At 39.2% G+C, this 13,302-nt stretch overlaps 1 protein-coding gene across 3 annotated transcripts in view; it reads left to right on the top strand.

Annotated features, from left to right (window-relative positions):
• The window catches only part of CDC20B (cell division cycle 20B), a 60,485-nt gene that overhangs the window by 28,152 nt on the left and 19,031 nt on the right, over nt 1-13,302 (top strand). For all 3 annotated transcript variants that reach the window (XM_078004739.1, XM_078004738.1, XM_001097747.4), the window contains exons 4-6: nt 880-1,010; nt 4,498-4,591; nt 11,613-11,729. In XM_078004739.1, the coding sequence (XP_077860865.1) occupies nt 880-1,010; nt 4,498-4,591; nt 11,613-11,729 (342 nt within the window). The remainder of the gene's footprint in view (nt 1-879; nt 1,011-4,497; nt 4,592-11,612; nt 11,730-13,302) is intronic.

Below are 13,302 nucleotides of genomic sequence, written 5' to 3'. Positions count from 1 at the left end.
TTCTTCTCCCTAAATGTAATCTATATTGCTTAAATTTTGAATGTCTCAGTACTTGAGGTACTAGGCTCTAGGAACATTAGTGAGAGTTTATCAAGCCCATGGTTGTCCAAATGAAGAAGAGATTGTCACATAGCAAAAGGCCAAGATTTTCCAATGGTCCCTTGGCTCCTGTGATGAACAAGTGATATGGCAGATATTTAGTTTTAGAGAATGACTTGACAGGTTTCCAGTGCAGTTGAAAGTCTGGTAAAGGGCTTTCTCAATCTTGAGAAGAGAATAGGTAGGAATAATACTGATGCAAGAAACACTAACTCTTCTATTACTTTAACTTAGAAAGTATTTCACTGATGCCATCTTAAACTATCTTTAAAACATCTTTCTGCAATAGAAAGGGGGAGAGAGGCAGAGTGATTTGCTCATGATTATGCAGTGAATGTCAATGCTGGCAAAGCAAGCATCCCATAATGCTTTCCTTGCAGGATGACCACAGCTCAGGCAAACCGGATACTCTTTCCACTATCATTTAAAACTGTGGAACTGTTTCTATCCATTCTTCAAATGTGCAAATCTGTTTTTTTTTTTTCCATACAGAGATAAAGCATTTACACTGCTGCCGCTGCAGATGAAGTCAGGTCTTTAATCTTGGCACCTCTTCCCTGCTCTAGAGACCACTGAGGCAGCTTTCTCATTGAGTGACAACCTTATGAAGTCAGCAGTCTGGATAAAATTCCGTTCTGCTCTCTGCAATGGACTTTGGAGCGATGAGAGCTTGGACTTTCTCACTCTGTCCTACTGTGAAAGATGCCATGGCCAGTCCTACAATCAAATTGATTATCTTGTTTTAAAAACCAAATTCAAAGATAAGTGTCTTTCTTGTAGGATCCTGCAAAGAACCACCGAAAACCCCCAGCAAAGGAATTTCTGAAACAAGTAACTCTGCTCTCCATTTTTGCAAGGCACCTCATACAATGGACAGAGACTGGAAAGAAAATGTTGCCTCAAAAGGGCAGGTAGGTAAAGAGAAAAAAACTGAAGATCCCTCGTCTAGAGAAGCTGAGACAACTTAGTCGCAAATGTAAGGAAAAAGTTGCTTAGCTGCTCTTACCCATCAATGAGAAGATGATGCATTCCTGGTAAAAAAAAATGAATAATTAAAGGATATGAATAGAGCCACTTTGTAAAAGAAAGAAGATACCCCCCAAATATATGAGAAACTGTTGAATTGGGATTAATTAAAAAAGTGAAAATGAGAATAACCATTTTATCTTTACAAACAGGTAAAAGTTAAAAATATAATGAAATTATACTTATTATGGTATGTTTCCTCTTAGCCTAAGGATCTCTTGCTGTCATCATTTCCATCTGTGTGATGATGTGATCTGTCCTTTGGGGTCTCTTAGGAAAAGTTGAATTATACCTCTATATGATGGTCTTTTAAATATTTACCTTAAGCCTTTCTTGTTGTTTTTTTCTTGGTTAAGTACATTTATTACATTTAGGTATCTCTTATTTATCATAGTTTTAAGATCTTAGGAGTCTGACATAAATCTTTTGGGCACATTAAATATCAATAACATGTTTTTGAATTTATCAAATCCAGTGAAGAATCTTTGAAGGAATCAATGTTTCAGTTCAAAAACTTCGAACTAGAAAAGTCATAAATTCTCAATGTAGGCAAAATTACTTATTCAGTGTATGCCTTTTTTCTGTGCTTGGCTATTTTGCTAGAAGAATAATAAAATATTATAAATATAAATTTTAGTTATCTGAACTCATATGCAGTTGGAAGTCAATGTTTTAGAGCAGGTGTTTTGATGCGTGCTTTATTGTTGGATATGGGTTTGGAGGATAGGGAATGGCCGGGGAGTCCCACTGAGATAATTAGGGGGCACTGGTGGCCTCAAACCTGGACCAGGTTATTAACACTCCTTTCTTTTTCACCCCCTACTGCTGATTGGAGTTTTTGCTGTCCCACCCTTTAGGATTTCCCTTTTCCTTCCTCTTATCCTTTCTGGTAACTGGTGGCAGCAAGGTTCGTGGCTCCATCTGTGGGCTCATGATGGTGTTGGCAAGATACTCCTTAGCAATTGTTATACCAGCTGGAACGTCACCCCAGCATCACTGAAGAACCTGGACAGGGGATAATGGAAGCTGATCTACGATTTTAAGGAGAGCATTTTTTGCCATGATTAGTTAGAAGTCAAATAGCTTAGAGAGTGGTGAAGACACGAAGTGAGGTCTTTCCCCTGTAGAGTAAACGTGTGTCTTCATGTGGTCCTCACTGATCATCTGGAGGGTGTTCCACAACAAGGGCCTGCATAGCCGTGGAGACTTTCAGAATTCATCCTCTAGGAGCTCCATATTAAGTTGCTGATTAAAGTGGTAAGTAGATCTAATCTAGGAAAGAGCACCCCTGCACCCATGGAACAGAAGTGCCTGCTAAACCTTGCTGTGATCAGCTTTGTGGTAACTGTGGGGTTCTGAAGAAGTGAGTCTGTGAAGAGGTCATTGAACTACTGATGAGCAGGCCATTTTAGGAATATTATTTTATACTAATGGTTCTCAATTTGGGGTGATTTTACTCATCAAGGGTCATTTGGCAATATCTAAAGACATTTGATTGTTACAACTCAGGGGGAGAGCATCTCGTGGGTGAAGGCCTGGGTTACTGCTAAACATCCTACAATGCACAGAACAGCTCCCACAACAATGAATTATCGGCTGCCAAATGCCCATAGTGCCAAGATTGGGAAACCCTGCTTTCCAGTTAGTTGTTCTACCTTGAGTAACTAAAAACCATGATTCATTGACAGCAATGCCAATTATGTGACATAACATCAAGGAAGAAAAACAAAATACCAAAACGTTGCCTGTCAGAGAGACTTCTTTCTGAACTGTGGGGACCCAGAGTGTAAGGAACATGGCTGTGCTTTGGTCAAGGATAGGCTGAGGTAGGATGTTCACATTCTTCATGACTCAGTGAGTCTAGAGCACAGGTGTATAACTCCACTTGTTGTCAGCCATGTAGACACAACATGGAGAAGCTCACCACTATAGCTGTAACACCTGCAAAGCCATCACTTGGCTCTAAGCGACTGTTGTCTGTAAAAGGTATAATTGCCCTGTTGACACTGTGCAGGAGCTGGCACCTGGAGAAAGAGAAAGCCAGAGCTGTCCGTCTTTGCAGATGGATGAGGGGAGCCAGAACACAGCTTGGCTTGCTCGTGCCCAGAGAAAGAAAGTGTTAAGCTGCTGACCCTGAAGGCAAGGGAGAGCCAGCCATGCAGCTGTGTGTGGGGGTCACGGAATTAAGCAGCTGAGATAAAGGTGAACAGCGTAGAGAGCTAGTTAAGAAAGCTGTTGATGAGAGCTGCTGCTGAATAAAATCATTCACCTGCCTATGGCCACCCCCCCGAGTGTTCTTTCTGCTCATTCACCCACCCTCTCACTCAGGACCTCAACATGACCTTTGGCGCAGTTGTGAACCTGACACAGTATTTGTCATATTTGGGAGAGGAAATATCTTGTTGTGAAGAAGCAAAACAGAATCTTCTCTGTTTTAACCATTTATCAGTATGTTTTTAGGAAATTTCATCAGTTATTTTTCTTTCCACTTATTACTAATTTTCCCAGGGGTTTTTGATTGAAGTTGGATGTAAGAATGTCAGAAGTGCTCTTTGTATATTGGCCCAAAGGGATAGGACCCAGATTTTTGTGCACATGGAATTTTAGTAAACTTACTTAAGAACTCTGTGAAGGTGTTAACAAAAAGGGACCTTAAGATGGCAGTTCAGTTGTGGCAGGCTTTGGAGATGTCACCAGCCTATGGTGTATAGGCTAAACGGATTTTTAGGCTAGAAGAATAAAAAAAGATTTTATTCTAGCCAAAAAATACCTGCTCTATGGAGTTGTTGAACTCCATAGTCTTTTATCACCAGTGTTCTATGATTTCATGATGATAAAGCTTGGCATTAAAAAAAAGACTCATTATAAATCAAAAGCCCATTGGTGGATATTTTCATTCTTGGAGATCCATATCCTATAGTTCTTGGAAAGTTGCTTGAATTATTTTTAATAATTTTTTGACTATCATTTATTTTTTCTTTATGAAATATTTGGATTGTCTCTCCAATTCTCTTATCTTTTATCTTCTATTTTTCATCTCACTTTTTTTTTTTTTTAACCTTTTGGGTGATTTCCTCAACTCTGTTCACCAACCTTCCTATAAAACTTTTTATTTTGGCTCTCCTACTTTTAATTATGGAGTTGTTGAACTCCATAGAGCAGGAGAAATAATATATGTAAAATGCTCAGCACTGTTCGTTACACAGTGTTTAGTTAATAAATAATAGTGATTATTGTGGTGTTGGCTTTTACAATGTGGAATCTTTGAACTCCTTAGTGAATTACCAGTTGTAATTCTATATTATACATCACATTTTAGTTGTACATATATGTTTCTAAAGAAGTATTCTCCTTATGTGTGCTTATTTTCAGAAATGCCTAAAACAACTCTTTGTAACCCAGAAGGTGGTTCAGCAGGCTAATGGAAAAATGCAGCTCTGTGAGCAATCCCAATGTGTTTGGAAAGGTACAGGGTCAAGACATTGTCCTTCCTTCCTGCCCTCCTCTCTCTGCCTCCTTCATGTCTTCCTAATCTTAAAATATATTATTTTAAATATATTTTATAATATTAAAGATATATGATATAAATATATAATAATAAATAATAACAGACTAAATCAACCTAATTGTAACATTTGAATAATTCTCATAAACCTCTGTTCTAACTACCCCTACCTCTAAGTCCCATTCTCTATAGGTGACCACCTTTAGCTCTTCCAGCTGTACTCCTGGTATTTACATCTACTTTCTAAATAATATGGGTAAACTGCTATTTCTTGCGATTTTAGACTTGATCATGACTTTTTTGTTTTTGGTGTTGCTCAGGCTGGAGTGCAGTGGTGCGATCTCGGCTCACTGCAACCTTTGCCTCCCAGGTTCAGAGGATTCTCATGCCTCAGCTTCCTGAGTAGCTGGGATTATAGGCATGCACCACCATGCCTGGTTAATTTTTTTTTGTATTTTTAGTAGAGTTGGGGTTCACCATGTTGGCTATGGCTGGTCTCGAACTCCTGGCCACAAGTGATCCTCTTGCCTCAGCCTCCCAAAGTGCTGGGATTACAGGCATAGTAGGTAAGAATTTAGTTATCTTTCTGCCTCATTCAGTTTCATCAGTTTCTTGACATGCTTATATCACACTTTAAAAAAGTAAAATTAGAAGTTAATGTTTACATATTACTACACAACTATTATTCACTATCAAGTCAAATAGTATAATTGTGCTTCTTTTCTAGTATAACTTTTGCTGAGTATTAAAAGTTGCCTTATTTTTCATTTACTAGATATCTATGACACTATTAATATTTCCTCTAAATGCTCCAATGTTTTGTTCCGTAGCTGTCAATAACAATTTCCATGTGCTCACTCATTCCAGTTTCTTCTTTTCCTTGATGACCTCCCGCTGAGAGCCTGCTGAACAGGCTGCTTTCTTGGCCAGTTGCACGGTTGTCTTCCAGGACTTTTCATCAATATTAGATCCACTATTTTTGGGCAGCTATGTTATGCTCTTTCTGGGTTTGCTGGTCTGAAAATGTCCTTATTCTTCTTTTATGCTTGATTCATGGTTTGGCTGGCTATAAATTCTAGTTTCACTCAGAATTTTGACAATATTGCTTTATTATTTTCTAGCATCCACTGTTGCTGTTGAGAAGTCCTGTGTTAATTTGACTTCAACTTTGCTTTTTCTCTTTTGATGCTCTTAGAAAAGCCTTTTATCACCAAGTGTTCTAAGATTTCATGATGATAAAGCTTGGCACTGAAAAAAAACCCAACTCATTGTAAATCAAAAGCCCATTGGTGGATATTTTCATTCTTGGAGATCCATATCCTATAGTTCTTGGAAAGTTGCTTCAATTATTTTTTAATTTTTTTTCACTATTGTTTATTTTTTCTTTCTTTATGAAATATTCTGGATTGACTCTCCAATTCTCTTATCTTTTATCTTCTATTTTTCATCTCACTTTTTTTTTTTTTTTTTAACCTTTTGGGTGATTTCCTCAACTCTATTCACCAGCCTTCCTATGAAACTTTTTATTTTGGCTCTCCTACTTTTAATTTTTTAAAAGCAATTTCTGTACTCTGTTCCTTTTTTTTTTTTTTCTTTACAGCATCCTGTTGGTGCTTCATGGATATACCACCTTCTCCTATATCTCTGACAATATTATTTTGTAGAGTTTTGGAAATACTTCTGTGCTCTCTGCGTTGTTTTCCTTTGCTTTGGTTTTCTCTCCCTCCAACCCCTCATTTACTTTGGTTTCTCTCTTTCAGAGTAAAAACTTTCCCAAAAGCTGTGCATTTAAAAAATAGTACTAGGGTAAAGAGCTTAGTTCTTCTATCCTAGGTTAAAGAGCACCAGGGTAAATTCAGCATAAAGATTTTAGTACAGGCACGGTGGGTCAAGCCTGCAATCCTAGCACTTTCAGAGGCCGAGGCGGTGGATCACTTGAAGCCAGGAGTTTGAGACCAGCCTGGCCAACATGGTGAGACCCCATCTCTACTAAAACCACAAAAATTAGCTGAGCATAGTGGCTCACACCTGTAATCCTAGCTACTTGGGAGGTTGAGGCAGGAGAATCACTTGAACCTGGGAGGCGGAGGTTGTAGTAAGCTGAAATCACACCACTGCACTCCAGCCTGGGCGACAAAGTGAGACTGTCTTTTTTTTTTTTTTTAACTCAAAATCTGTTTTTTTTGTTTCATACATCTCCATGGTGCCTGGTGCTATTGAATTAAAAAAATTGTCATTTTTATTTATCCAGAGAATAAACATCTGGTTTCTTCTGGTATATGCATATATGTGTGTATGTATTTACTTGGTTGGGCAGGGTGTGTGTCTATGTGTGGGAACTTGACAGTCTTTCAACTAACCCACCTCTCAGTCTTCTCTGTGCCTCTGAGCCCTTGTGGGATTTTGCAAGGCAAATCAGCTTGTTTCTCTTCACTGTCTCCCTCTTCACTGTCTCCCTTTGCAGGCACTTGAGGGGTAGTTTCTTATGCTCTTCTTGGTCAGTTATTAATCCTTTATTCACTTTCTAGAAAATTATTGCACTCTCTTGCCCACTGCTATATTCACTCTCATACTGTTTGTTCTTGTGTTTTCACCCCTTTAAAAAGTCATTTGCTGTACTTACGCTGAAAATAGGAGGCGGAGGAAATAAGCTTATATGGCCCTTCCACCGACTTGACTTGACTTACATCTGTCTCTCCCCTTCCCATAGATCACTTTAGTGGCAGCATGAAGAAATGATTTGAACAGGAGGATGTTGGAGGCAAAGACTAACTGAGAGGCCCTCTGAATGTTCTATGCAAGACTCTGTTATTGATTCTTTTAAGGAAATTTAAACTATGAAATAGATCCCACGTAAGCCAAGTAATTGCTCATCAGTGGATCATGGGGCAAATGTTATCCAGGTGCTGTGTATATAAAGCAATTCTTTATGCCTTGTCCATATCTGATGACTCTGAAACCTTACAGCAGGCAGCCCCTGTAAACTTTCAGGTGTACCTCTTTGCCCAAAGCTGGTAGGAAACTTCAGATGGTGGTGTTGTGAGTGTAACAGGGAAGCTCTGTAGCCATGCAGTGGGGAGATGATTGCCTGTGGCAATTTCTAGAAGGTCCTTGTTCCATGCTACATTTGGAGCTCTCAGTTATTTCTTTCTTTCTTTCTTTTTTTTTTTTTTTTTTGAGACAGAGTCTTGCTCTATTGCCCAAGCTGGAGTGCAGTGGCGCGATCTCAGTTCACTGCAGCCCTCTGTCTCCTGGGTTCAAGCGATTCTCCTGTCTTAGCTTGGGATTACAGGCACATACCACCATGCCCAGCTAATTTTTTATTTTTAGTAGAGAAGGGGTTTCACCATATTGGCCAGACTGGTCTCCAACTCCTGACCTCAAATGCTTCACCCGCCTCAGCTTTCCAAAGTGCTGAGATTATAGGCATGAGCCACTGTGCTTGGCCTCCCAAAGTCTTTTGACCCTGAGTCCCATGTGTTTTCATTCCTACTTTCTGTTGCCATCATGGAAGTTTTTGTGTTATTCATGAGATTACTGTCATGGTTGGAAAATAATTGTTTGGGAGCCAGAATTCTGTGTGAGAACCCTCTTGAGAGAACTAGTGTGGTTCATTTCATAAATGCTGAGGAAACTTGCCTGCTACATTTCCCTCTGGAATAAGTTCTGGTAAGCATATCCATGGGGTGCTTTGGCAAGGTCTCAAATATAAATGTGAACAAAGAGACAGAAATCCTCAATGCTAAAGTAGATGTCTGTTTTTATGGCTTGTCCTAATTTTTTTTTTTTTTTTTTTGAGACGAAGTCTTGCTGTATCGCCCAGGCTAGAGTGCAGTAGTGTGATCTTGGCTCATGGCAACCTCCACCTCCTGGATTGGAGCAATTCTCCTGCCTCAGCCTCCCGAATAGTGGGGATTACAGGCCTGTGCTACCACACCTGGCTAATTTTTGTACTTTTAGTAGAGACGGGGTTTCACCTGTTGCCTGTTGCCCAGGCTAGTCTTGAACTCCAGCCACAAGTGATCTGTCCACCCTTGGCCTCCCAAAGTGCTGGGATTACCGGTGTGAACCACAGCACCTGGCGTGTCCCAATTTTTTATTAAAAATATGTTTTGGGGCTGGGCGCGGTGGCTCACGCCTATAATCCCGGCACTTTGGGAGGCCAAGGTGGGTGGATCACAAGGTCAGGAGTTCGAGACCAGCCTGGCCAACATAGTGAAACCCCCGTCTCTACTGAAAATACACACAAAAATTAGCCGGGCATGGTGGCGGGCGCCTGTAGTCCCAGCTACTCGGGAGGCTGAGGCAGGAGAATTGCTTGAACCCAGGAGGTGGAGGTTGCAGTGAGCCGAGATTGAGCCACTGCACTCCAGCATGGGTGATAAAGTGAAACTCCTTCTCAAAAAAAAAATTTTTTTTTTGGAAATTTTCTTTTAAAAATTATGTAGATAACACATAAATAGACACTTTCAACTTCTAAATACAGGGGTGTCCAGTCTTTTGGCTTCCCTGGCCACATTAGAAGAAGGAGGATTGTCTTGGGCCACACATAAAATACACTAACAGTAAAGATAGCTGGTGAGCTAAAAAAAAAAAAATCACAAAAAATCTCGTAATGTTTTAAAAAAGTTTACAAATTTGTGTTGGGCTGCATTCAAAGCCCTCCTGGGCTGCATGTGCCTTGCGGGCTGCAGATTGGACAAGCTTCTATCTAGAACTTTTGCATATTTATTCTTCAAGTGTCTGTTTCCCAGCAGTAAAAAGGGGAAAAAATTGAGTTAGATGCGTAAAAACAGGGACAAAATTTCAGGCCTTCTAAATGTTCTTTTGGGGGTTTGGGAAAGTATGGTTGGGATGGGAGTGTGAACCTTGTCTTTTCCTTAGAATGATATTTTCTTAAAAGCAAAATAAAATGTATGGGGACATGTCGTTCCTCAGCTCTCTCATCTTCTTTTGTCCTAAACAGCAACAAGTTTTTGTTTTTGTAAGGTGCTGAATATTTGACTTAGAATAAAAAATATATGTTCTATGAAGCCAGAGATAATGTACCTATATTATTCTGATATTTTAGGAGTCTCTCTCTCTCTCTCTCTCTCTCTATATATATATATATATACACACACACACACACACACACAAACTGTATTATTTAGATTTGTTTTAGGTTCACAGCAAAATTAGGCAGAAGGTGCAGGTTCCCTTCTTGTTACCACACATGCACACATGCACAGCCTCCCCCATCATCAACATCTCCCACCAGAGTGGTACATTTGTTACAATCAATGAACCTACATTGACACATCATTGTCACCCAAAGTCCATAGTTTACATTAGAGTTAATTCTTGATGTTATGTATTCTATGGGTTTGACCGATGTATAATGACATGTATCACTGTTACAATATACAGAATAGTTTCATTTTCCTAAAAATGCTCACTACTTTGTCTATTCACCCGTCTCGCCCCTTCCCATAGAAACCTTTTTGCTGTATCTATAGTTTTTCGTTTTCCAGAATGTCATATAGTTGGAATCATACAATATATAGTTTTTTCAGATTGTCTTCTTTCACTTAGTAATGTGTATTTAAGGTTTCTTCATGTCTTATTTTTTATTTTTTTTAGAGACAGAGCCTCACTCTGTCACCCAGGCCGATGTGCAGTGGTGCAGCCATGGTAGCACTGGCCTCCTGGCTCAAGCGATCCTCCCCCTTAAGCCTCCCAAGTAGCTGGGACTACAGGTATGGGCCAGCAAGCCCGGCTAATTTCTGTATTTTTTGTAGAGACTGGGTTTCGCCATGTTGCCCAGGTAGGTCTCAAACTCCTGGGCTCAGGCAATCTGCCTGCCTCAGCTCCTAAAGTGCTGGGATTGCAGGCGTGAGCCACCGTGCCCAGCCCCAGGAGTTTTTTTGTTCATTCTTTGGGTATTGATTTTTTTTTAAAAAACATTGGTGATACTTTATCAGCAAGCCTAAGTATTTTTAGTAATCTTGCAGTTTTGCCCTCAACTACAGGTTTTCATAGCTAACACGGAAGCAGGAATTTATGAGTAACAATTTGGTTTCTTGGTGTAGCATTGTGAAGCTCTCATGCTTTTATCAGAAGCCATCTGGTCATAGACACCACAAGTCACCTAGGTAGGTGGTCTTGTTTTCTTTTGATTTTATAATTCTCAGTTTGATCACAAGCTGAGTGGTTGGAGATGAAAAGACAGTGGCTTGTGGTTTGAACTTAGTATGGTCTTTTGATGAGAACTGAACAAAAGATAGAATACTGACCTTAGATAGTCATGGGTAAAATTAACCAAAAGCAGTAAGTCTGTGTGCTCTGATACTGAAATATTGAGAGAAAGAGCTAAAATCAATGAATCAGTAAATATTTATTGATGAAGTCTCAGAGTAGGGCATGGGTGTACCAGGTAAGTCTTGATGTGGAAAAGCAAAATTCACTCTGGTTTTAAAATCCCAAATAACAGAAGAAATATTCAAAGCATGATGTAGTATCTCTGTGTACTCCCCACAAGATCTGTCTTCTTCATTCAGTGTATACATACATAAGAATAGACCATCATTAGTGCAATTCTTTCTAATACAGTAACATAAAATGTATATTTCCCACACCATGCCAACATTAACAATACCCATCCCTGAATATGAAAGTTGCACCAGGAAAAGTCAAGTATATTAGCCATATTTGGATGTTACACTATTTGGATATGAGGCTTTTTATTAGAATGTGCTGTATGCATGTGCTTTTTATTAGAAAGTGTTGTTGAAAAAATTTTTAATATTCTTGTTTAAATTAATACTGAAGTACTCTTCATTTCCTTCCTTCCCTGGCTCTTTGTACTGTAGTTTTATCATGATGACTACTTATTTTCTACTTAATTAAGCTTTTCCACTTAATGTTATTTCTTAACACCCACAATAACAAATATTATATTTTCAGGATCATAGAGCTGTGTAGAAGTGTTTGTTTCTTGCAGGCTGCAAAGATGGAGTCAGAGATGAATCCTTCCATCTTAAAAGGTCCAGTGATATAAACGATTCCATACTCCAGCCAGAGGTGAAGATTCATCTTACTGGTCTTCGAAATGACTACTGTAAGTTATCATTTAGATTGGGAATTGAAAACTTGAAATGACAAAACGCATCCTGTGCTTGGTATAAACATGAAATTTGATTAAACCAGATGGCCTTTATGCCTCATATCCAAATAGTGTAACATCCAAATATGGCTAATATACTTGACTTTTCCTGGTGCAACTTTCATATTCAGGGATGGGTATTGTTAATGTTGGCATGGTGTGGGAAATATACATTTTATGTTACTGTATTAGAAAGAATTGTACTAATGATGGTCTATTCTTATGTATGTATTTTAAATATGGGTAAATTGAATCAGTCAAACAACTGCATTGGGTCTACTTGTTATATGCCCAGCTTGTAATCTAGTTTGGAGGACAGGACTAACTGACATGGAACTGATACCATATGCCAAGGTAGATTATAAATAATAAATCATGGGATATGAGGAGTTATAAAGACTAGAAAGAGCTTAGTGAGCTTCGGTGTTGTCTAGAAAGACGTTGTAGAGATATTTATACTTAAGTTGGATCTTGAAAGATTGTTAGAACTTGGAAAGGTATAGAGGAGAAGGACCATTTTTGGTATTGTTAACAGCATGAAGAAGGCAGGATGTTGGTAATTAATGATATATAATGGCAATGAAGAAGATACATTGGGGACTGGTGAATAGGTGGGTACAGATTATGGAGAAAAGTTTAGAAATTTAGATTTGTTTTGGGAGTTGTTGACTAAGAGAAACATCAAAGGAAAATTCATGGCAGAGTATGCAGAATGCACTTAGTAGGAAAGAGCTGCCAAAGAGTGAAGGCTTATTTTTCCTCCATGAAGAAAAGAAATGGGATGAGAAATGAATTCATGATTATTCCAAGTTTTTGAAGCAGGAGAAGGGTGGTGTCACTGAGAAGACAGATTGGCAGAGGAGGTGATTTGGAGAGGAAAGACTATGCTTGAATATTATATTAAAGGAGACAATGAGACATAGAAGAAGCTTGGCAGATTATTTGAAACGAATGCTGGTAGTTGAAAGAGGATGGACTAGTCTATAGGTCAGATGATTATGATTGAAGCCAGGAGCCAGTGTAAGCTCCCTAGGTGAGGGAGAGAGGAGCAGAGGGAAGGGGCCTGGGCTCCATGGAATATCTACAAAGAGGCATGAGCTGGAAAAAGCAAAATCCCTAAAGGGAACAGTTTTGTATCTTCCTATTCTTTCAGCTCCTTCTCCAAAAGAATTTATTGTCATGACCAACTAAGAAGGATGCCTTTTCAAAAAATGTTAAAAAACAGTTACACTCATATTAAAAAGAAATGACTTTTGTTCCCATTTTTCCTTTAAGCCACAGCCCTTTTTCTTTCTTTCTTTTCCTTTTTTTTTGAAACAGAGTCTTGCTGTGTCACACAGGCTGGAGTGCAGTGGCTCACTGCAGCGGCTCACTGCAGCCTCCGCCTCCTGGGTTTAAGTGATTCTCATGCCTCAGCCTCTTGAGTAGCTGGGCGTGTAGCTACAGGCATTTGCCACCATGCCCGGCTAATTTTTGTATTTTTAGGAGAAACGGGGTTTCACCATATTGGCCAGGCTGGTCTCGAACT

Source organism: Macaca mulatta, chromosome 6, assembly GCF_049350105.2.
Source record: "Macaca mulatta isolate MMU2019108-1 chromosome 6, T2T-MMU8v2.0, whole genome shotgun sequence".
NCBI lineage: Eukaryota > Metazoa > Chordata > Mammalia > Primates > Cercopithecidae > Macaca > Macaca mulatta.
Note: the sequence above shows the minus strand (reverse complement) of the source record. Positions and strands in the feature narration are given on the sequence as shown.